Genomic DNA, 25404 nt, shown 5'->3' with positions numbered 1-25404 from the left:
CCATGAGAGGTACTGCAGCCTGGCTCTGGTGTGGTGGAGTCACCGTCTAGTGGCCATGAGTGGTACTGCAGCCTGGCTCTGGTGTGGTGGAGTCACCGTCTAGTGGCCATGAGAGGAACTGCAGCCTGGCTCTGGTGTGGTGGAGTCACCGTCTAGTGGCCATGAGAGGTACTGCAGCCTGGCTCTGGTGTGGTGGAGTCACCGTCTAGTGGCCATGAGAGGTACTGCAGCCTGGCTCTGGTGTGGTGGAGCCACCGTCTAGTGGCCATGAGAGGTACTGCAGCCTGGCTCTGGTGTGGTGGAGTCACCGTCTAGTGGCCATGAGAGGTACTGCAGCCTGGCTCTGGTGTGGTGGAGTCACCGTCTAGTGGCCATGAGAGGTACTGCAGCCTGGCTCTGGTGTGGTGGAGCCACCGTCTAGTGGCCATGAGAGGTACTGCAGCCTGGCTCTGGTGTGGTGGAGTCACCGTCTAGTAGCCATGAGAGGTACTGCAGCCTGGCTCTGGTGTGGTGGAGCCACCGTCTAGTGGCCATGAGAGGTACTGCAGCCTGGCTTTCGTTCAGTCTGAAGGTTTTCCTCCTGCTGGTCTAGACCAGATCAGATGACGTCAACCTGATAATAAAAATAAAAAAAAAAGACTCAGATCCAGGATCTGTTCCATTAATGTGGCTGAGACAAAGTTTTTGGATAACAGATAAATAAAAAATATATCAATATATACAGATTAAAACAACTTCTTATTTCCTAAATTCTTACAACAACAAAGACATGAATTGCAAGGATTTTACCGTTCCACATTATTTTTCTGCTTTAGTGCTTTTTATAGCTTTTTTTTCAAGTATAAAAAAACCCCTGCATCACAGCATCAAACCTCCGGCTCACCGCTGTACATGTACGTCATGTGTGTCTGCTGTACATCAGCAACGTAATGAGTGAAGTTCCTGAAAAAACATTACTGATGCAGCTCTTTATGTTGAATTACATCGTCCTTACTCCGTTCCCAGTCATCCTCTGTTATGTGGGGTCCCACAGGGGTACATTCTGGGCCTCTGCTCCTTGTACCTCCTTCCCCTCGGTTCGGTCATGATGAAGCACAACTGTTTGTCTGTCTCTACACTGATGACAGTCTGGTTTTTGTTCCCCTGAAACATAAGGACTCTTATTCGCTACAAAAACTTCTCGGCTGTCTTACTGAGGTCCAAGCCTGAATTTTCTTAATTTTAATGAGACAGAAGTTCTGGATTCAAGTCGTCTGGCCCTCCTGCTGATTTGGGCCTTCTGGCACCGTGTTGTAAACCAGCTGTCACACATCTGGGTGGGAAACTGGACTGGTTTTGATCCAGACAGGCAGACCGGTGCAATGGTTATATTTAGCTTGTTCCACCTGAGGCAACTGGCAAAGTCCAAACATCTTTCAAGGCAAGAAGCAGTCAGTCACACTTTTATAACAACATGGCTCGATTACTGCAACACATTTTACTTTGGCGTCACACAGCACGTCTGCTGACGGGAACACGTTTGTCCTGCTTCAGCCACTCTGACCTTGCCCCGCCTACCTCTCTGAGCCGCTACACATGTACCCCCTCCTGGACCCTCCGGTCAGCAGATCAGCTGTTCCTAGAGGTCCTGAGAATGTGGAGGAAGCTCAGAGGGGATGAGACCAGCTCTGTGGAACTTATCGCCACTGCAGGTCAGACAGGCTTCATCACTGTCTAGTTTTACATCTCTTCTTAAGACTCACCTGTTTTTACTGGCATTTTACCCATAATGAGTTTCTTTGTATTGCTTTTATTTACTGGTTTCATTGTTTTATATTTTACGGTTTTATATTTTATTGTTTTCTGTTTTAATGTATTAATTTTATGTTTAGCACTTTGTTCAGCATTAGCTGTCAGAAAGTGCTTTGTAAATAAAGGTGAACAGATGACTCATGAAGCAAAACGAAAAACTACAGACCTCTTTCTCAGACACCAGAGCATTTGAAAGAGTTGCATCTGAAGCATAAAAACAAACAGTCTGACACAACACACACCTGCGTCACCGAGTAGTATTTCTGACCCAGTAAACAGCAAAACCTCTGAAAATACGCATCAACACGCAGCTGATGGACTGATGAACAGTTCTCTTAGATACTTATCATATGTCTGCAGTTACTTACTGGCTTTAAGCAGCAAGCTAAAGCTATGCTAGCTTAGCATAACTACAGTGTTGCTCATGCTAAGAGAAGCTATGCTAGGTTAGCATAGCTACAGCAATGCTACTGCTAACAGAAGCTATGCTAGGTTAGTATACCTACAGCAATGCTACTGCTAACAGAAGCTATGCTAGGTTAGTATAGCTACAGCAATGCTACTGCTAACAGAAGCTATGCTAGGTTAGTAGTTCTGGTCCAGACGGTACGGGTTCTGGTCCAGACTGTATGGGTTCTGTGTAACGGCACAGGAGATGGGACCCAAAGGACACAGAAGACCTCAGGACTGCTTACAGATTTTATTGAAAATAACAGGGGACAAGGAAGCAGGAGGCTACGACAAGGACGGCTTGAAGTCCTCCTTGAGTACCCCAACTGTGTCCTTCTGGTGATGATAGGAGGGTTAGTGAAAGACGGCACACAGGGAGAATCCAACTCCAGGAAAAAATGCCCAAGAAGGAAGAAAGGGAGTTCCTCTCACCCGAGGTTATTGGGGGTTTGTCCAGAATCCAAAATCCAAGTCCAAAGTCCAGTCCAAGGTCAATACACCGAATAGTAATCTGAGGGGAAGAGGCAAGGGAAAAACTCTGGGCAGGCAGGGTCTTGGGAGAAGGGGGAACAGGGCAGGAATACAGGGTAATCTTGAGTTCACAGAAGACTGGAAGCAAACAGAGAGAATCTGACGATCTGGCAATCGACAATCCTGGGCCCGCTGCTTAAATAGGAGGAGGCACAGGTGGTAATCATCAGCTCATCAGCACAGGAGGGTGCCTTCAGGGATGACTGGGAAAAACCATGACATTCTGGTCCTGGCGGTACGGGTTCTGGTCCAGACCGTATAGGTACGGGTTCTGGTTCTGGTCCAGACGGTACAGGTTCTGGTCCAGATCGTATGGGTTCTGGTCCTGATGGAACGGGTTCTGGTCCAGACCATATGGGTTCTGGTCCAGACCGAATGGGTTCTGGTCCTGACAAACAGGTTCTAGTCCAGACCGTATGGTTTCTGGTCCAGACCTTATGGGTTCTGGTCCTGACGTACAGGTTCTGGTCCAGACCGTATGGTTTCTGGTCCAGACCTTATGGGTTCTGGTCCTGACGTACAGGTTCTGGTCCAGACTGTATGGGTTCTGGTCCTAATGGTACGAGTTCTGGTCCAGACTGTATGGGTTCTGGTCCTAACGGTACGAGTTCTGGTCCAGACTGTATGGGTTCTGGTCCTAACGGTACGAGTTCTGGTCCAGACCATATGGTTTCTGGTCCTGAAATATGGGTTCTGGTCCAGACCGTATAGGTACGGGTTCTGGTTCTGGTCCAGACAGTACAGGTTCTGGTCCAGACCGTATAGGTACAGGTTCTGGTTCTGGTCCTGATGGTACAACAGCAACAACAGCAACAAGAGCAGCAAAGGCAACAAATGCAGCAACAACAGCAACAACAATAGCCAAAACAATAGCAACAACAACCACAATGACAACAAAAGCAACAGCAACAATGACACAACAACAACGACAACGATAACCACAAAAGCAACAACAACAATAGTAACAACAACAGCAACAACAACAACAACAACAGCAACAATTGTTGCTTTACAGCAACAATTGTTGTCTTTCACTTTGTGTCCAAAGTGAAAGACATTAGGGCCAGCATCAGTCCTTCTTTAAATAACTTATGCCCTGTGTCAAATAGTGTTCGGATATGGTCCTCGTTCACTCCTGTCAGCCTGCAGAATGTGAAGGCTTTAGTGGACAAGATGAAACCTTCCTCAAGTCTGGCAGACATTCTACCGACATCTTTGTTTGTGAAGGTTTTTGATGTAGTTGGTCCTTGGGTTGTTAAATTGATCAATCTTTCATTGGAATCTGGCTCAGTCCCCAACTACTTCAAACATGCAGTGGTAAATCCCATCCTTAAAAAAACAAATCTAGATCCTGCGGAACCAAGAAATTATAGGCCCATATCAAAACTTCCTTTCCTTTCTAAGATCTTAGAGAAAGTAGTGGCTGAACAGCTAACTACATTTTTGGAAGAAAATGATTTTTACGACAAATTTCAGTCAGGTTTCCGCAAAAAGCACTCTACTGAAACTGCCTTATTGAGAGTTTCAAATGATGTGATGATGGCCGCTGACTCTGGTCGCTACACAGTTTTGGTTTTACTAGATTTAACGTCTGCCTTTGACACAGTAGACCATGACTTATTGATTGATCGACTTAAATCAGAGATGGGTTTTTCTGGGACTGTTCTTCAGTGGTTCTCCTCATACATAAAAGGTAGAACCTTTAATGTTGCGGTAAACAATATAATGTCTCATGTGTCTAAACTGTTGTGTGGAGTGGCCCAAGGTTCTGTCCTGGGACCTGTTTTGTTTCTTTTGTACTTATTGCCTCTTGGCCGACTTATTTGTGGTTTTGAAAATGTATCTTATCACTTTTACGCTGATGATATTCAGTTGTACTGTTCCTTCAATGATTCAGAGTTTTATTTTTTATCTATGTTGTTAGAATGTGTGTCCTGCATTAAAAACTGGCTCTCCTCAAATTACCTTCAGATAAATTCTAACAAAACAGAAACTCTGATCATTGCCCCTGATAAAAAGATACCTATGATCAAAAACTATCTTGGTGCTCTGGGACCGTCTGTGAAAACCAGTCTCAGAAACCTTGGGGTTGTGTTTGATCAGGCCATGTCTTTGGAGAGTCACACCCGACAACTGACCAAAAACAGTTTCTATCATCTAAGAAACATCTCTAAAGTAAGGAGGTTGTTGTCAAAATCAGATCTTGAAATGATCATCCATGCTTTCATCTCGAGTCGCATTGATTACTGTAACTCTGTTTTCACTTACATAAATAAGACGACTCTAAATAAGCTTCAAATTGTGCAGAACTCTGCTGCCAGACTTTTGTCAGGTGCAGCCAGAACAGCCCACATCACCCCTGTTTTGACACGTCTTCATTGGCTTCCTGTTAAATTTCGCATAGATTTTAAAATTTTAGTATTGACCTTTCAGGCGTTACATGGCCAGGCCCCTCAGTATATCACCGACTTACTATGTCCATACTCTTCTGGACGCTCTCTTCGGTCTTCTGGCCAGAACCTCCTGAAGGTTCCAAAAACTCGTTTTAAAACTCGTGGTGACCTGTCTTTCCAGTCTGTTGCTCCCAGACTCTGGAATGAGCTGCCTCTGTCCCTTCGTGTGCTTGACTCTGTGGACTCTTTTAAAATGCAGCTAAAGACTCTGCTGTTTAGAAGAGCTTTTGGTTGATTCTTGGATGATTTTAATTTTTGCTGATTGTGTTATTGTACCCATTTTTATGTACAGCACTTTGTGATTTTTATCTGTGAAAAGCGCTTTATAAATAAACTTTACTTACTTACTTACTTACTTACATTCTAGATTGCGCATCTGATTGACAGCAGATTGTAGAAGCTCTGACCTGCTATCTTGATTTTTTTAAAAGTAGAAAGTCTTCTCACATAGATATCACCTCAAATTAGGTCTTTTTTCTGAGGATTTCATGCCGGTTCGGAGGGTGCGCTGGAAGGAAGATTTTTCTGCATATTTTGGCTCTTTCAAGGCATGTTATGATGAGTCTCCATGGCAACAAAAGTCTTGTTTACAATCTGGATCAACTGATTAACCTCTCCCAAATCAGGATTATCAGCGAAACAACACATCAAATCCCGATGGAGTTGAAAAGAAAGAGAAGAGGATGCAGAGCGGGAGTCAGACAGAGGAGAAAGAGATGGAGATTTAAACCATTTCTCCCGACCGTCGTCATGGGTAATGTGAGATCACTAGCTAACAAAACGGACAAGCTTGAGATGCTAACAAGGTCTCAGAAAGAATACAGAGAGTGCAGTATTATGTGCTTCACCGAGACATGGCTGCATGAACACATCCCTGACTGTAATGTGTCTGTACCGGGCTTTAAAACGGTCCGTGCAGACCGCAGTAGACAACACAGCGGAAAGCTAAAGGGTGGTGGAATTGCAGTGCTGGTTAACCAGCGTTGGTGTCATCCTGGACATGTTACTGTCAAGGAGAAGAGATGCACAAGGGACATGGAACTGTTAGCTGTGAGCTTCCGTCCATATTATTTACCCAGAGAGTTTACCTGTGTTATTCTGGTAGCGGTTTATATAATACCTGGTACCGCACCAGACACAGCCTGTGACGTCATCAGCTCCGTCGTTGCTCGGCTACAAACACAGCATCCAAACTCATTCATGGCGATCTCCGGAGACTTCAACAACGTCTCCCTCTCTGCAACTCTACCAACATTCCAGCAGTTTGTCAGCTGCTCCACCAGAGAAAATAAGATGTTGGACTTATTTTATGCAAATATGAATAATGGATCCAGTTGTTCTGCCCTGCCTCCTTTAGGAAGATCTGACCATAATCTGGTTCTTCTCACCTCCACCTACAAGCCCATCGTTCAGCAGCAACCAGTCATCACAAAGACTATCAAAATCTGGTTCCTCTCACCTCCACGTACAAGAGTTCTCAAGACCTGCTCAAAACAACTATGTCCGATTCTCCAGCACCTTTTCAACACCAGTCTGAGACAAAATAGAGTCCCAGTGCTGTGGAAAACCTCCTGCCTTGTTCCAGTGCCTAAAAAAACACAACCAGCTGAACCAAGTGACTACAGACCAGTTGCCCTGACATCTCACATCATGAAAGTCCTGGAGAGACTCTTACTGGCTCACCTCAACAAGCAAGTAAACACCTTTCAGGACCCATTCCAGTTTGCATATCGTAATGGACTTGGGGTTGAAGATGCCATCATATACCTGCTCCAGAGAGCACACTCTCATCTGGACCATTCAGGCAGCACTCTGAGGGTCATGTTCTTTCATTTCTCAGTGCTTTTAATACCATTCAGCCTGCTTTGTTATGTGAGAAGCTCCATAAATTCCAGGTGGATACCTCCACAACCACCTGGATCTATGACTACCTCACAAACAGACCCCAGTTTGTGAGACTGAAAGGTTGTGTGTCTGAGATGGAGGTCAGCAGCACTGGTGCACCACAAGGAACTGTACTCTGGCCATTCCTCTTCACTCTGTACACCTCAGACTTCCAGTCCAACTCTGAGTCCTGTCATCTGCAGAAATACTCTGATGACTCTGCAGTTGTGGGGTGTATCAGGGATGGACAAGAAGCAGAGTACAGAGAACTGGTCAGTCAGTTTGTTAAATGGTGCGGTGACAATCATCTCATATTAAATAGCAGCAAAACAAAAGAGATGATTGTTGACTTCAGGAGGAAGAAGAATAAACAAAGCACTGTTTCCATCCTGGGAGAGGAGGTGGAGGTGGTGGAGGAATACAAGTATCTTGGAGTTCAGCTGGACAACAAACTGGACTGGAAATGCAACACTGACTACATCTACAAGAAAGGTCAGAGCAGACTGTACTTCTTAAGGAAGCTGAGATGGTTTAACGTCTGCACCAAGATGTTGCATATCTTCTAGAAGTCTGTTGTGGAGAGTGCAGTCAGCTTTGCAGCATCTGCTGGGGTAGTAGCATCAGAACCAGAGACTTGAAGAGAATCAACAAACTGATCCAGAAAGCTGCTTCTGTGCTTGGAGTAACTCTGGAGCCGCTGGAGCTGATTGTCCAAAGAAGAATGCTGCACAAGCTGATGAAGATGATGGAGGATTCTTCACACCCTCTCCACAACACAGTGATGAAACAACAAAGTGTGTTCAGTGAGAGGCTTCTTCAGGTCTGATGTAAGACTGAAAGATACAGAAGATCATTCCTGCCAGCAGCCATCAGCCTCCAGAACAAGACCTCCTCTAGTTAATTATTAATATTTACTACAGTATTTCCCTTTGGAGATTAATAAAGTATTTTTCATTTTATTCATTTCAACAACAATGACATAGCAACAACAACAGCAGCCACAACAATAGCAACAGCAACAACAACAACAACGACAACGTTTGGAATATTTCTCACTGCTTGCTTAGAAAACTTTATTCTCACACTATTCAGGATTATTTTCAGAAATTTGACTCCGAAGTTACGTCACAGCGTCGTTGAGCTAAAGATACTCAGTAAAGTAATTTTGAAGAAGAATTCATGCAGACGGGTCTGCTAAAGCTGACCAACTTGCCAAATTATACCAGCTTTAGTTGTCAGGGAGAAAGATTCAGGTCCTTAAAAGCAGGAAAATCAGGTTATTTTTGGTCAAATGGAGAATATTTTTGCTTTTCTGTTTGGATGTGATGGAACAGATTATTACTTCACGCTGTTGTGACATTTTAAATTCATTTCCTGGCTGGTTAGGAGTGAAATGCGGACTGGTGTGGACAGTGCTTTAAGTGGGCTGGTATGCATCTGGTATGCAGCGGTAGGCAGTGTTAAATCTCTTTGCATACAGTTACCAACTCAATCTGTTGGTTTTCTTATATAGGCTGTTGTGAATTGGCTTTCATCATGTTTTCTTCTCTGTCTGTAAAGCCTCTTGAGGAGGCATTGCCGTGATTTGACGCTATATAAATAAAGTTTAATTAAATTGAACTATTTTCTACAGCATACAGTGCATACCGGAACTAATTTATTTACAGTGTATAGTGCACACCGGGACTACTTTTTACAGCGTATAGTGCATGCCGGAACTATTTTTTACAACATATAGTCCATACCGGGACTACTTTTTACAGTGTATAGTGCATACCGGGACTACTTTTTACAGTGTATAGTGCACACCGGGACTATTTTTTACAGCGTATAGTGCATACCGGGACTACTTTTTACAATGTATAGTGCATACAGGACTATTTTTTACAGCGTATAGTGCATACCGGGACTACTTTTTACAATGTATAGTGCATACAGGACTATTTTTTACAGTGTATAGTGCACACCGGGACTATTTTTTACAGCATATAGTGCATACCGGGACTATTTTTTACAATGTATAGTGCATACAGGACAATTTTTTACAGTGTATAGTGCACACCGGGACTATTTTTTACAGTGTATAGTGCATACCGGGACTATTTTTTACAGTGTATAGTGCATACCGGGACTATTTTTTACAGTGTATAGTGCACACCGGGACTATTTTTTACAGCGTATAGTGCATACCGGGACTACTTTTTACAATGTATAGTGCATACAGGACTATTTTTTACAATGTATAGTGCATACAGGACAATTTTTTACAGTGTATAGTGCACACCGGGACTATTTTTTACAGTGTATAGTGCATACCGGGACTATTTTTTACAGTGTATAGTGCACACCGGGACTATTTTTTACAGCGTATAGTGCATACCGGGACTACTTTTTACAATGTATAGTGCATACAGGACTATTTTTTACAGCGTATAGTGCATACCGGGACTATTTTTTACAATGTATAGTGCATACCGGGACTACTTTTTACAGTGTATAGTGCACACCGGGACTATTTTTTACAATGTATAGTGCATACCGGGACTATTTTTTACAGTGTATAGTGCACACCGGGACTATTTTTTACAATGTATAGTGCATACCGGGACTATTTTTTACAGCGTATAGTGCATACCGGGACTACTTTTTACAATGTATAGTGCATACAGGACTATTTTTTACAGTGTATAGTGCACACCGGGACTATTTTTTACAGCATATAGTGCATACCGGGACTATTTTTTACAGCATATAGTGCATACCGGGACTATTTTTTACAATGTATAGTGCATACAGGACAATTTTTTACAGTGTATAATGCACAGCGGGACTATTTTTTACAGCGTATAGTGCATACCGGGACTATTTTTTACAATGTATAGTGCATACAGGACTATTTTTTACAATGTATAGTGCAGACCGGGACTATTTTTTACAATGTATAGTGCATACCGGGACTATTGTTTACAGCATATTGTGCATACCGGGACTATTTTTCACAATGTATAGTGCATACCGGGACTATTGTTTACAGCATATAGTGCATACCGGGACTATTTTTCACAGTGTATAGTGCATACCGGGACTATTTTTTACAATGTATAGTGCATACCAGGACTATTGTTTACAGCATATAGTGCATACCGGGACTATTTTTCACAATGTATAGTGCATACCGGGACTATTGTTTACAGCATATTGTGCATACCGGGACTATTTTTCACAATGTATAGTGCATACCGGGACTATTGTTTACAGCATATAGTGCATACCGGGACTATTTTTTACAATTTTTTACATATAGCATTTACTACAGTAGTACTACTTATAGTCATTTACTACAGTAGTACTACTAATAGTCATGTACTACAGTAGTACTACTAACTGTCATTTACTACAGTAGTACTACTGACTGTCATTTACTACAGTAGTACTACTAACTGTCATTTACTACAGTAGTACTACTAACTGTCATTTACTACAGTAGTACTACTAACCGTCATTTACTACAGTAGTACTACTAACCGTCATTTACTACAGTAGTACTACTAACCGTCATGTACTACAGTAGTACTATTTTTCACAATGTATAGTGCATACCGGGACTATTGTTTACAGCATATTGTGCATACCGGGACTATTTTTCACAATGTATAGTGCATACCAGGACTATTGTTTACAGCATATAGTGCATACCGGGACTATTTTTCACAATGTATAGTGCATACCGGGACTATTGTTTACAGCATATTGTGCATACCGGGACTATTTTTTACAATGTATAGTGCATACCGGGACTATTTTTCACAATGTATAGTGCATACCGGGACTATTGTTCACAGCATATAGTGCATACCGGGACTATTTTTCACAATGTATAGTGCATACCGGGACTATTTTTTACAATGTATAGTGCATACCGGGACTATTTTTTACAATGTATAGTGCATACCGGGACTATTTTTTACAATGTATAGTGCATACCGGGACTATTTTTTACAGTGTATAGTGCATACCGGGACTATTTTTTACAGTGTATAGTGCATACCGGGATTATTTTTTACAGCGTATAGTGCATACCGGGACTATTTTTTACAATGTATAGTGCATACCGGGACTATTGTTTACAGCATATAGTGCATACCGGGACTATTTTTTTACAATGTATAGTGCATACCGGGACTATTTTTTTACAATGTATAGTGCATACCGGGACTATTGTTTACAGCATATAGTGCATACCGGGACTATTTTTTTACAATGTATAGTGCATACCGGGACTATTTTTTTACAATGTATAGTGCATACCGGGACTATTGTTTACAGCATATAGTGCATACCGGGACTAATATCCTCCTACGACTTCACCACATATTACAACTTATATTTGTTGATTTAAAAAGCCATTAAAAGTTGCCTGAAAAATAAATGTACTGTTAACAGACGCACGATGCTTGCTGTAGCCCACAACGTCACACCGCAGGTCCTGTTGTTCACGTTGCTTCTGTGTTTATATTGAAGTGGACGTGATTTGGATGAAAAGAAAGGTGGAGAAAAAAACTGTGGTTGTAATGATACAGACTGGAGCAGAGCTGAGTAATGACACGAGTACTACTTAACAGCAAAATACTACAGTAGTACTACTAACAGTCATGTACTACAGTAGTACTACTTAACAGTCATTTACTACAGTAGTACTACTAACTGTCATGTACTACAGTAGTACTACTTAACAGTCATTTACTACAGTAGTACTACTTGACAGACATTTACTACAGTAGTACTACTACTAACAGTCATTTACTACAGTAGTACTACTAACAGTCATTTACTACAATAGTACTACAAACTGTCATGTACTACAGTAGTACTACTAACAGTCATTTACTACAGTAGTACTACTAACAGTCATTTACTACAATAGTACTACAAACTGTCATGTACTACAGTAGTACTACTAACAGTCATGTACTACAGTAGTACTACTTAACAGTCATTTACTACAGTAGTACTACTAACTGTCATGTACTACAGTAGTACTACTTAACAGTCATTTACTACAGTAGTACTACTTGACAGACATTTACTACAGTAGTACTACTACTAACAGTCATTTACTACAGTAGTACTACTAACAGTCATTTACTACAATAGTACTACAAACTGTCATGTACTACAGTAGTACTACTAACAGTCATGTAGTACAGTACTACTACTAGCAGTCATGTACTACAGTACTACTACTAACAGTCATGTACTACAGTAGTACTACTAACTGTTGTGTACTACAGTACTACTACTAACAGTCATGTGCTACAATAGTACTACTAACAGTCATGTACTAGAGAAGTACTACTAACTGTCATGTACTACAGTAGTACGACTAAGAGTCATTTACTCCAGAAGGACTACTTAACAGTCATTTACTACAGTAGTACTACTAACAGTCATTAACTAAAGTAGTACTACTTAAGAGTAATTTACTACCGTAGTACTACTAACAGTCATTTACTACAATAGTACTACTTAACAGTAATTTACTAGAGTAGTACTACTAACAGTCATGTACTACAGTACTACTACTAACAGTCATTTAAACAGTAGTACTACTAACAGTAATGTACTACAGTAGTACTACTAACAGTCATGTACGACAGTACTACTACTAACAGTCATGTACTACAGCAGTACTACGAACAGTCATTTACTAAAGTAGTACTACTTTCATTTATTACAGTAGTACTACTAACAGTCATTAACTAAAGTAGTACTACTTAAGAGTAATTTACTACAGTAGTACTACTAACAGTCATTTACTACAGTAGTACTACAAACTGTCTTGTAATATAGTAGTACTACGAACAGTCATGTACTACAGTAGTACTACCAACAGCCATGTACTACAGTAGTTCTACTAACAGTCATGTACTACAGTAGTACTACCAACAGTCATTTACTACAGTAGTACTGCTAACAGTCATTTACTACAGTAGTACTACTTATAGTCATTTACTACAGTCGTACTACTTAACTGTCATTTACGAAAGTAGTACTACTACTACAGTACTATGTACTACAACAGCGCTACTAACAGTCATGTACTACAGTAGTACTACTAACAGTCATGTTCTACAGTAGTACTACTAACACTCATTTACTACAGTAGTACTACTAACAGTCATGTACTACAGTACTACTACTAACAGTCATGTACTACAGTAGTACTACTAACAGTCATGTACTACAGTAGTACTACTAACAGTCATGTACTACAGTAGTACTACTAACAGTCATTTACTTCAGTAGTACTACTAACTGTCATTTCCTACAGTAGTACTACTAACAGTCATGTACTACAGTAGTACTACTTGACAGTCATGTACTACAGTAGTACTACTAACAGTCATTTACTACAGTAGTACTACTAACAGTCATGTACTACAGTAGTACTACTAACAGTCATGTACTACAGTACTACTACTAACCGTCATTTACTACAGTAGTACTACTAACCGTCATTTACTACAGTAGTACTACTTGACAGTCATTTACTACAGTAGTACTACTAACAGTCATGTACTACAGTAGTACTACTAACAATCATTTTCTACAGTAGTACTACTAACTGTCATGTACTACAGTAGTACTACTAAGAGTCATGTACTACAGCAGTACTATTAACAGTCATGTACTACAGAAGTACTACTAAGAGTCATTTACTACAGTAGTACTACTTAACAGTCATTTACTACAGTAGTACTACTAACTGTCATTTACTACAGTAGTACTACTAACTGTCATTTACCACAGTAGTACTACTAACCGTCATTTACTACAGTAGTACTACTAACCGTCATTTACTACAGTAGTACTACTAACCGTCATTTACTACAGTAGTACTACTAACAGTCATGTACTACAGTACTACTACTAACAGTCATGTTCTACAGTAGTACTACTAACTGTCATTTACTACAGTAGTACTACTAACTGTCATTTACTACAGTAGTACTACTAACCGTCATTTACTACAGTAGTACTACTAACAGTCATTTACTACAATAGTACTACTTAACAGTAATTTACTAGAGTAGTACTACTAACAGTCATGTACTACAGTACTACTACTAACAGTCATTTAAACAGTAGTACTACTAACAGTAATGTACTACAGTAGTACTACTAACAGTCATGTACGACAGTACTACTACTAACAGTCATGTACTACAGCAGTACTACGAACAGTCATTTACTAAAGTAGTACTACTTTCATTTATTACAGTAGTACTACTAACAGTCATTAACTAAAGTAGTACTACTTAAGAGTAATTTACTACAGTAGTACTACTAACAGTCATTTACTACAGTAGTACTACAAACTGTCTTGTAATATAGTAGTACTACGAACAGTCATGTACTACAGTAGTACTACCAACAGCCATGTACTACAGTAGTTCTACTAACAGTCATGTACTACAGTAGTACTACCAACAGTCATTTACTACAGTAGTACTACTTATAGTCATTTACTACAGTAGTACTACTAATAGTCATTTACTACAGTCGTACTACTTAACTGTCATTTACGAAAGTAGTACTACTACTACAGTACTATGTACTACAACAGCGCTACTAACAGTCATGTACTACAGTAGTACTACTAACAGTCATGTTCTACAGTAGTACTACTAACAGTCATGTACTACAGTACTACTACTAACAGTCATGTACTACAGTAGTACTACTAACAGTCATGTACTACAGTAGTACTACTAACAGTCATTTACTTCAGTAGTACTACTAACTGTCATTTACTACAGTAGTACTACTAACTGTCATTTCCTACAGTAGTACTACTAACAGTCATGTACTACAGTAGTACTACTTGACAGTCATGTACTACAGTAGTACTACTAACAGTCATTTACTACAGTAGTACTACTAACAGTCATGTACTACAGTAGTACTACTAACAGTCATGTACTACACTACTACTACTAACCGTCATGTACTACAGTAGTACTACTAACCGTCATTTACTACAGTAGTACTACTTGACAGTCATTTACTACAGTAGTACTACTAACAGTCATGTACTACAGTAGTACTACTAACAATCATTTTCTACAGTAGTACTACTAACTGTCATGTACTACAGTAGTACTACTAAGAGTCATGTACTACAGCAGTACTATTAACAGTCATGTACTACAGAAGTACTACTAAGAGTCATTTACTACAGTAGTACTACTTAACAGTCATTTACTACAGTAGTACTACTAACTGTCATTTACTACAGTAGTACTACTAACTGTCATTTACTACAGTAGTACTACTAACTGTCATTTACTACAGTAGTACTACTAACCGTCATTTACTACAGTAGTACTACTAACCGTCATTTACTACAGTAGTACTACTAACCGTCATTTACTACAGTAGTACTACTAACAGTCATGTACTACAGTACTACTACTAACAGTCATGTACTACAGTAGTACTACTAACTGTCATTTACTACAGTAGTACTACTAACTGTCATTTACTACAGTAGTACTACTAACCGTCATTTACTACAGTAGTACTACTAACAGTCATTTACTACAATAGTACTACTTAACAGTAATTTACTAGAGTAGTACTACTAACAGTCATGTACTACAGTACTACTACTAACAGTCATTTAAACAGTAGTACTACTAACAGTAATGTACTACAGTAGTACTACTAACAGTCATGTACTACAGTACTACTACTAACAGTCATGTACTACAGTAGTACTACTAACAGTCATGTACTACAGTAGTACTACTAACAGTCATGTACTACAGTAGTACTACTAACAGTCATTTACTTCAGTAGTACTACTAACTGTCATTTCCTACAGTAGTACTACTAACAGTCATGTACTACAGTAGTACTACTTGACAGTCATGTACTACAGTAGTACTACTAACAGTCATTTACTACAGTAGTACTACTAACAGTCATGTACTACAGTAGTACTACTAACAGTCATGTACTACAGTACTACTACTAACCGTCATTTACTACAGTAGTACTACTAACCGTCATTTACTACAGTAGTACTACTTGACAGTCATTTACTACAGTAGTACTACTAACAGTCATGTACTACAGTAGTACTACTAACAATCATTTTCTACAGTAGTACTACTAACTGTCATGTACTACAGTAGTACTACTAAGAGTCATGTACTACAGCAGTACTATTAACAGTCATGTACTACAGAAGTACTACTAAGAGTCATTTACTACAGTAGTACTACTTAACAGTCATTTACTACAGTAGTACTACTAACTGTCATTTACTACAGTAGTACTACTAACTGTCATTTACCACAGTAGTACTACTAACCGTCATTTACTACAGTAGTACTACTAACCGTCATTTACTACAGTAGTACTACTAACCGTCATTTACTACAGTAGTACTACTAACAGTCATGTACTACAGTACTACTACTAACAGTCATGTTCTACAGTAGTACTACTAACTGTCATTTACTACAGTAGTACTACTAACTGTCATTTACTACAGTAGTACTACTAACCGTCATTTACTACAGTAGTACTACTAACAGTCATTTACTACAATAGTACTACTTAACAGTAATTTACTAGAGTAGTACTACTAACAGTCATGTACTACAGTACTACTACTAACAGTCATTTAAACAGTAGTACTACTAACAGTAATGTACTACAGTAGTACTACTAACAGTCATGTACGACAGTACTACTACTAACAGTCATGTACTACAGCAGTACTACGAACAGTCATTTACTAAAGTAGTACTACTTTCATTTATTACAGTAGTACTACTAACAGTCATTAACTAAAGTAGTACTACTTAAGAGTAATTTACTACAGTAGTACTACTAACAGTCATTTACTACAGTAGTACTACAAACTGTCTTGTAATATAGTAGTACTACGAACAGTCATGTACTACAGTAGTACTACCAACAGCCATGTACTACAGTAGTTCTACTAACAGTCATGTACTACAGTAGTACTACCAACAGTCATTTACTACAGTAGTACTGCTAACAGTCATTTACTACAGTAGTACTACTTATAGTCATTTACTACAGTAGTACTGCTAACAGTCATTTACTACAGTCGTACTACTTAACTGTCATTTACGAAAGTAGTACTACTACTACAGTACTATGTACTACAGTACTACTACTAACAGTCATGTACTACAGTAGTACTACTAACAGTCATGTTCTACAGTAGTACTACTAACAGTCATGTACTACAGTACTACTACTAACAGTCATGTACTACAGTAGTACTACTAACAGTCATGTACTACAGTAGTACTACTAACAGTCATTTACTTCAGTAGTACTACTAACTGTCATTTACTACAGTAGTACTACTTGACAGTCATTTACTACAGTAGTACTACTAACAGTCATGTACTACAGTAGTACTACTAACAATCATTTTCTACAGTAGTACTACTAACTGTCATGTACTACAGTAGTACTATTAACAGTCATGTACTACAGAAGTACTACTAAGAGTCATTTACTACAGTAGTACTACTTAACAGTCATTTACTACAGTAGTACTACTAACTGTCATTTACTACAGTAGTACTACTAACTGTCATTTACTACAGTAGTACTACTAACAATCATTTTCTACAGTAGTACTACTAACTGTCATGTACTACAGTAGTACTACTAAGAGTCATGTACTACAGCAGTACTATTAACAGTCATGTACTACAGAAGTACTACTAAGAGTCATTTACTACAGTAGTACTACTTAACAGTCATTTACTACAGTAGTACTACTAACTGTCATTTACTACAGTAGTACTACTAACTGTCATTTACTACAGTAGTACTACTAACAATCATTTTCTACAGTAGTACTACTAACTGTCATGTACTACAGTAGTACTACTAAGAGTCATGTACTACAGCAGTACTATTAACAGTCATGTACTACAGAAGTACTACTAAGAGTCATTTACTACAGTAGTACTACTTAACAGTCATTTACTACAGTAGTACTACTAACAGTCATGTACTACAGTAGTACTACTAACTGTCATTTACTACAGTAGTACTACTAACTGTCATTTACTACAGTAGTACTACTAACCGTCATTTACTACAGTAGTACTACTAACTGTCATTTACTACAGTACTACTACTAACTGTCATTTACTACAGTAGTACTACTAACAGTCATTTACTACAGTAGTACTACTAACCGTCATTTACTACAGTAGTACTACTAACTGTCATTTACTACAGTACTACTACTAACTGTCATTTACTACAGTAGTACTACTAACAGTCATTAACTAAAGTAGTACTACTTAAGAGTAATTTACTACCGTAGTACTACTAACAGTCATTTACTACAACAGCGCTACTAACAGTCATGTTCTACAGTAGTACTACTAACAGTCATTTACTACAGTAGTACTACTAACCGTCATTTACTACAGTAGTACTACTAACCGTCATTTACTACAGTAGTACTACTAACAGTCATGTACTACAGTAGTACTACTAACCGTCATTTACTACAGTAGTACTACTAACAGTCATGTACTACAGTACTACTACTAACCGTCATTTACTACAGTAGTACTACTAACCGTCATTTACTACAGTAGTACTACTAACCGTCATTTACTACAGTAGTACTACTAACAGTCATGTACTACAGTACTACTACTAACAGTCATGTACTACAGTAGTACTACTAACTGTCATTTAACTACAGTAGTACTACTAACCGTCATTTACTACAGTAGTACTACTAACCGTCATTTACTACAGTAGTACTACTAACCGTCATGTACTACAGTAGTACTACTAACCGTCATTTACTACAGTAGTACTACTAACCGTCATTTACTACAGTAGTACTACTAACCGTCATTTACTACAGTAGTACTACTAACCGTCATGTACTACAGTAGTACTACTAACAGTCATGTACTACAGTAGTACTACTAACAGTCATGTACTACAGTAGTACTACTAACAGTCATGTACTACAGTAGTACTACTAACAGTCATGTACTACAGTAGTACTACTAACAGTCATGTACTACAGTAGTACTACTAACCGTCATGTACTACAGTAGTACTACTAACAGTCATGTACTACAGTAGTACTACTAACAGTCATGTACTACAGTACTACTACTAACAGTCATTTACTACAGTAGTACTACTAACCGTCATGTACTACAGTACTACTACTAACAGTCATTTACTACAGTAGTACTACTAACAGTCATGTACTACAGTACTACTACTAACAGTCATTTACTACAGTAGTACTACTAACCGTCATGTACTACAGTACTACTACTAACAGTCATGTACTACAGTAGTACTACTAACAGTCATTTACTACAGTAGTACTACTAACCGTCATTTACTACAGTAGTACTACTAACCGTCATGTACTACAGTAGTACTACTAACAGTCATGTACTACAGTAGTACTACTAACAGTCATGTACTACAGTAGTACTACTAACAGTCATGTACTACAGTAGTACTACTAACAGTCATGTACTACAGTAGTACTACTAACCGTCATGTACTACAGTAGTACTACTAACAGTCATGTACTACAGTAGTACTACTAACAGTCATGTACTACAGTACTACTACTAACAGTCATTTACTACAGTAGTACTACTAACCGTCATGTACTACAGTACTACTACTAACAGTCATTTACTACAGTAGTACTACTAACAGTCATGTACTACAGTACTACTACTAACAGTCATTTACTACAGTAGTACTACTAACCGTCATTTACTACAGTAGTACTACTAACTGTCATTTACTACAGTAGTACTACTAACAGTCATGTACTACAGTACTACTACTAACAGTCATTTACTACAGTAGTACTACTAACTGTCATTTACTACAGTAGTACTACTAACTGTCATTTACTACAGTAGTACTACTAACTGTCATGTACTACAGTAGTACTACTAACAGTCATTTACTACAGTAGTTCTACAAAAAGAAAAATATACAGCAATACTTTATGGAAGATTTACGTCGTACAATTATGATTATATTTTATTTCATAACCATTTTGTAGAGAACATTAAAATAATTTAAAATTTTGAATAATCACTCATTAACTTAAAAAGTATCATTGCATATTTGTAGAGGTAAAATTCTGTATTTAAAATAATGTTTTTATTGTTTCTATGATTAATTCATACATGAAAGGGTTAATGAACTTTACGTTTCTGTATTTACTGTTGAGTGTTATTTTTAATGTCCAGCAACGAGGCTTGAAGTCCAGTTAAGTGTCTCCATGGTACTTTGAATTTGGCAAGTTGGGCCTGTCCCTGTCTGGTGGGTCGGGATCCTGCGCTGCAGCCTTACGGTTGTGGCGTGGGTCCTGTCTGCCCGGATCCGGGTGGCCCCCATGGTGATGGCCTGGGTGGTCTTGGTTGGGGCCCTAATCCTAACCCTTTGTGTAGAGGCTCCCTGAGAATATCGTTTCCTTATCTGGTGCACATCTGGTACACATGCACCTGGCTGATAGGGCATGGGTGGGGGTGGTTGTGGGGGGGTGAAAGGGGATGTGTATGTGTGTTGGTGTTTTATCTAGTTTGATTTAAAAAAAAAAAAAAAAAAAAAATGTTTTCTAATGTAAAGCACATTGTATTGTTTTTAAGCACGAAAAGTGCAATACAAATAAAGTTTGATTTGATTTGAAATGTGGATTTGATTTAGAACTTGCTGTGTTTATTTTTTGTCATTTCTGTTCTATAAAACTATTAATCTATAGATCAATTTATAGATCTACATATAAGTATCAGCCATGTTTTTGTCCCATATTTACACGACAAACTGACAGCAAGTCATTAAGGGAACACCAGCACTTATTCTGTTCCACTTAAAGCTCTGGTGTGGATTATAACCCGGGTGGGAAGAGGACTGGTGTGGATTATAACCCGGGTGGGAAGAGGACTGGTGTGGATTATAACCCGGGTGGGAAGAGGACTGGTGTGGATTATAACCCGGGTTAAATGTAACCTCTCAGCTCTGAGGACACAATAGCAGCAGCACGTCTGCGCATGCTCGGCGTAGTCTGTTGCGGATGCGCGCAGGCGCAGTAGTTCCCCCGGACAGCCATAAAGCTGCGTTCCTCCATCTTTCTCCACCTTCAGACATCTTCAGCATGCTGGGAGCCGCGGGACGAAGCTGCTGCTCCGGGGCTCTACAGGCCCTGCAGGCCCTCAGGCCTGGGACCCGGCCCTTCAAGGCCCTCTTGGGTTCCCCTGCCGTCCTGTCACGTGAGTCCGCTCCGCGGTTTTTTTTTTGTTTATGAAGGAAGAAGATGGAAATATTCTGATGCTAGCTGTCTGAGGCTAGCTGTTAGCACGCCTCTGCACGAGGCCTCACGGGGAAAAGGAGAATTATTCCATCTAAAGTTAGTTTTCCAGAGTGCAGATAGATCCAGAGGGTTCAGTCTGCGGCTATAGAGCTGTTTATAGATCTGTGTGTGCAACAGGAAGATTTATTCCTTTATCAGCAGGAATGACCTTTCTAATGACACGCTAGCCTGTTAGCTTAGCATGGCTAGCGGCGGATCAGCAAGGTGAGACAGTCCTCCGGACAGCAGCTGGGTCAGCCTGGAGTCTGGAAGCAGCTCTGGAAGCAGGTTTTAGCGGCTGTTTGCGTGTTTTTAGCAGCTGATCGTCTGTTAGCATAGTTAGCATCAGGTCGTCTCATTCATTCTGACGTGCACGCGCAGATCTGCAGGGAAAATGGCTGCTCTTGCGGCGCGAGACGTCCTGATTAACAGCAGCTGTTTGGTGATCAGGACATGTAGAATGTGTCCGTCCTGACCTCGACCTGGGGCTGCAGGTCGAGGTCAGGGACAGCTGACGTCACTGCGGCTGGACGCTTGTGACGTCATGACTCGTGTGACGTCATGACGTGTGACCCATGTACGCCGCATTCGCTGAATGTTTGCAGTGTTTTCTTTACCTGTTGCAGGCAGAGACTATGTGGCTCCAGCCGCTGCCGCCAGCGCCGCCACCGGCCGCATCGTGGCCGTCATCGGCGCCGTGGTGGACGTGCAGTTCGACGAGGGCCTCCCTCCCATCCTGAACGCCCTGGAGGTGACCGGCCGCGAGTCCAGGCTCGTCCTGGAGGTGGCGCAGCATCTCGGTAAGTCGTGGCGTCTGCAGCGTGGCGTCCGGCTTCACGCCACAGGTTAATGACTTGCGCTGTGTTTAGGGGAGAACACGGTGCGGACCATCGCCATGGACGGTACCGAGGGTCTGGTCCGCGGGCAGAAGGTTCTGGACACCGGTGCCCCCATCAGGATCCCGGTGGGTCCTGAGACCCTGGGCAGGATCATGAACGTCATCGGAGAGCCGATCGATGAAAGGGGTCCGATTTCCACCACGCAGTGAGTAAATCCTCCGTCTGATAAAAGCAGCTGTAGACGTTTCCCCGCCGGAAGCAGGAAACGCAGCGCCTGCTCTCCTACAGGTGCTCCTGCACACCTGGCGGGGATGACTGCCTGCAGCTCGTCAGGAGGGCTGATGGGACTCAGGTGTGCTGGGAGCTGCAGGACGTCCACGCCGAGGCGGCGAGCTCCTGGCTCCCTGGTCGTAGCGCCTCCTGCTGGTGCAGACTGGGAAGCTCAAACCAGGCTGCCTCTTGTTGTTCTGCAGGACGGCGCCGATCCACGCCGAGGCTCCGGAGTTCACCGACATGAGCGTGGAGCAGGAGATTCTGGTGACCGGGATCAAGGTGGTGGACCTGCTGGCGCCGTACGCCAAGGGAGGGAAGATCGGTACGCCTCGGGGCGGGGAGGTTGGCCTCCACGTGTCTGAAGCCCAGGTCTGACGCTTTGCGTTGTGTGGCAGGTCTGTTCGGCGGCGCCGGCGTGGGCAAGACCGTGCTGATCATGGAGCTGATCAACAACGTGGCCAAAGCTCATGGCGGCTACTCCGTGTTCGCCGGCGTGGGCGAGCGCACCCGCGAGGGAAACGACTTGTACCACGAGATGATCGAGTCGGGCGTCATCAACCTGAAGGACACCACCTCCAAGGTGAGGCTTGGCGTTCTGGGGAGGGTGGGGGGGTGGGGTTGAACGTCTCTGACTCTGGTCCGCCGTCAGGTGGCGCTGGTGTACGGACAGATGAACGAGCCCCCTGGCGCCAGGGCCAGGGTGGCTCTGACCGGACTGACCGTGGCCGAGTACTTCCGCGACCAGGAGGGTCAGGACGTGCTGCTCTTCATCGACAACATCTTCCGCTTCACGCAGGCGGGCTCGGAGGTGGGTAGCACGCGACGCAGCTCTGATCGGGTTGTCGGCGGCGCTGACTGCTGCGTGTTCCGTTTCAGGTGTCGGCCCTGCTGGGTCGCATCCCCTCCGCTGTGGGGTACCAGCCCACCCTGGCCACCGACATGGGCACCATGCAGGAGAGGATCACCACCACCAAGAAGGGCTCCATCACTTCTGTGCAGGTAAAGTCCTGGTGGGCGGGGCATCGTCGCGGTGGGCGGGGTTTTAAGCTCCGCTCCTGCACCAAGTGAAGGTATTCCAGCAGCAGAGGTGAAAGTGCTTCTGGAGCGGTCCTGCTGGAGGCGTTGCTATAGAGACAAGTGAGCCAATGGGATGTCTCGATGGGTGTTGTTCCTCTCTAGGCCATCTACGTGCCTGCCGACGACCTGACTGACCCCGCTCCAGCCACCACCTTCGCTCACTTGGACGCCACCACCGTGTTGTCCCGCGCCATCGCCGAGTTGGGCATCTACCCCGCTGTGGACCCCCTGGACTCCACCTCCCGTATCATGGACCCCAACATCGTGGGGTCGGAGCACTACGACGTCGCCCGAGGCGTGCAGAAGATCCTGCAGGTAGGGGAGCGGAGCATCTGCTTCACCTGAACCCAGCGAGTCGCCGCGGTGACCGGGTTGTTGTTTCCCTCCAGGACTACAAGTCCCTGCAGGACATCATCGCCATCCTGGGAATGGACGAGTTGTCTGAGGAGGACAAGCTGACCGTCGCTCGTGCTCGCAAGATCCAGCGGTTCCTGTCGCAGCCTTTCCAGGTGGCCGAGGTCTTCACAGGCCACCTGGGCAAGCTGGTGCCCCTCAAGGAGACCATTAAAGGCTTCAAGAGCATCCTGGGGGGTGAGTGAGCCGTCCTGCCCCAGAGCCTCTAGTCTAGTCCTCCTCTGGATGCTAAATATTCCTGTTTGTCCGTCTGCCAGGCGAGTACGACGCGCTGCCCGAGCAGGCCTTCTACATGGTCGGCCCCATCGAGGAGGTGGTCCAGAAAGCAGAGAAGCTGGCCGAGGAGCACTCGTAGGCGTGGCGACGCTTCGGCTCCGGATGGGGGGGGGGTCCTGTTGTTCGTGTAACATGTCTGGAAAACAGATTTACCTGTAAAGTTCTATTTAATGTTTCAATGAAAGATGGAATAAAGCGCCGCCTTTACACAACGCCGCCGCGCCTCGCTCCCTGTTGGCGGCGCCGCCGCGCCTCGCTCCCTGTTGGCGGCGCCGCCGCGCCTCGCTCCCTGTTGGCGGCGCCGCCGCGCCTCGCTCCCTGTTGGCGGCGCCGCCGCGCCTCGCTCCCTGTTGGCGGCGCCTCGACGCCTCGCTCCCTGTTGGCGGCGGCTCGACGCCTCGCTCCCTGTTGGCGGCGCCTCGACGCCTCGCTCCCTGTTGGCGGCGCGTCTCAGCTCTACGCAGGTGGACCTTTAGAGGTCCCGACAGGGCCATAAAATCAGCATCTGACTAAAAATGCATGAAAATATCTTCAGAATAAAAACTTTCCATTAGATCCATGTTGGCCTGCTGGAACGTAAAGCATCTAACTGCATCTAAAGGGTTAAATACACTTTTATTGATTCTGGCATTAAATGTTGGAGTGAAGACAGGAAAATAAAGTGGTCATCGAAAGTTTGGGCACCCCTGGTAAAAATTTATTTTAATGCCAACAAAAGATGGAAAATCTCAAAGGCGTCAAATTACAGATTAGACATTCTTATAACACGTCAAAAAAGGTTTGATCTTATTTCCATCATTTTGACTTTTAAAATAACAGAAAACAAAAAATGGCCTCTGTAAAAGTTTGGGCACCCTGCGGAGTTTGTACGCCCCCAGTTTGACAACAGAGACCTGACAGTGTCCTGGACTGTTTACAGTTAGAGTCTGGAAAGACCAGGTGATGTCAGTCTCAAAGGTTTTAAATGCTCAGACTCATCTGACCTCGCCTC

At 42.2% G+C, this 25404-nt stretch overlaps 2 protein-coding genes across 2 annotated transcripts in view; one reads left to right on the top strand and one right to left on the bottom strand.

The window, feature by feature from the left end:
• LOC306774178 (uncharacterized protein) overlaps nt 1-21312 on the bottom strand; it is a gene marked incomplete at its 5' end in the record, with an annotated part of 644048 nt that extends 622736 nt beyond the window's left edge. The window contains 3 exons of the mRNA XM_079264158.1: nt 1558-1627; nt 2674-2850; nt 21195-21312. Coding sequence (XP_079120284.1) covers nt 1558-1627; nt 2674-2850; nt 21195-21312 — 365 coding nt within the window. The remainder of the gene's footprint in view (nt 1-1557; nt 1628-2673; nt 2851-21194) is intronic.
• On the top strand, nt 21296-24625 carry atp5f1b (ATP synthase F1 subunit beta). Its single transcript, XM_079263780.1, has 10 exons — nt 21296-21454; nt 22161-22334; nt 22404-22578; nt 22847-22968; nt 23042-23226; nt 23296-23454; nt 23523-23645; nt 23826-24038; nt 24113-24314; nt 24395-24625. Exons 1-10 carry the CDS (start codon nt 21340-21342, stop codon nt 24490-24492), a joined length of 1566 nt encoding a protein of 521 aa, XP_079119906.1. The 5' UTR covers nt 21296-21339; the 3' UTR covers nt 24493-24625.
• Nucleotides 24626-25404: the final 779 nt, after the last annotated feature.

Source organism: Telmatherina bonti (genome assembly GCF_933228915.1).
Source record: "Telmatherina bonti genome assembly, chromosome: 24".
Classification (NCBI taxonomy): domain Eukaryota; kingdom Metazoa; phylum Chordata; class Actinopteri; order Atheriniformes; family Telmatherinidae; genus Telmatherina; species Telmatherina bonti.
This window is presented reverse-complemented; position numbering and strand designations above follow the sequence as displayed.

Excerpts from the sequence above, each read along its gene's own strand:
- atp5f1b (XM_079263780.1), top strand. The coding sequence starts at position 21,340 with ATGCTGGGAGCCGCGGGACGAAGCTGCTGCTCCGGGGCTCTACAGGCC. Across the intron at positions 21,455-22,160 it reads TTCCCCTGCCGTCCTGTCAC|GCAGAGACTATGTGGCTCCA; the intron begins GTGAGTCCGCTC and ends TACCTGTTGCAG. Across the intron at positions 23,227-23,295 it reads TGAAGGACACCACCTCCAAG|GTGGCGCTGGTGTACGGACA; the intron begins GTGAGGCTTGGC and ends GTCCGCCGTCAG.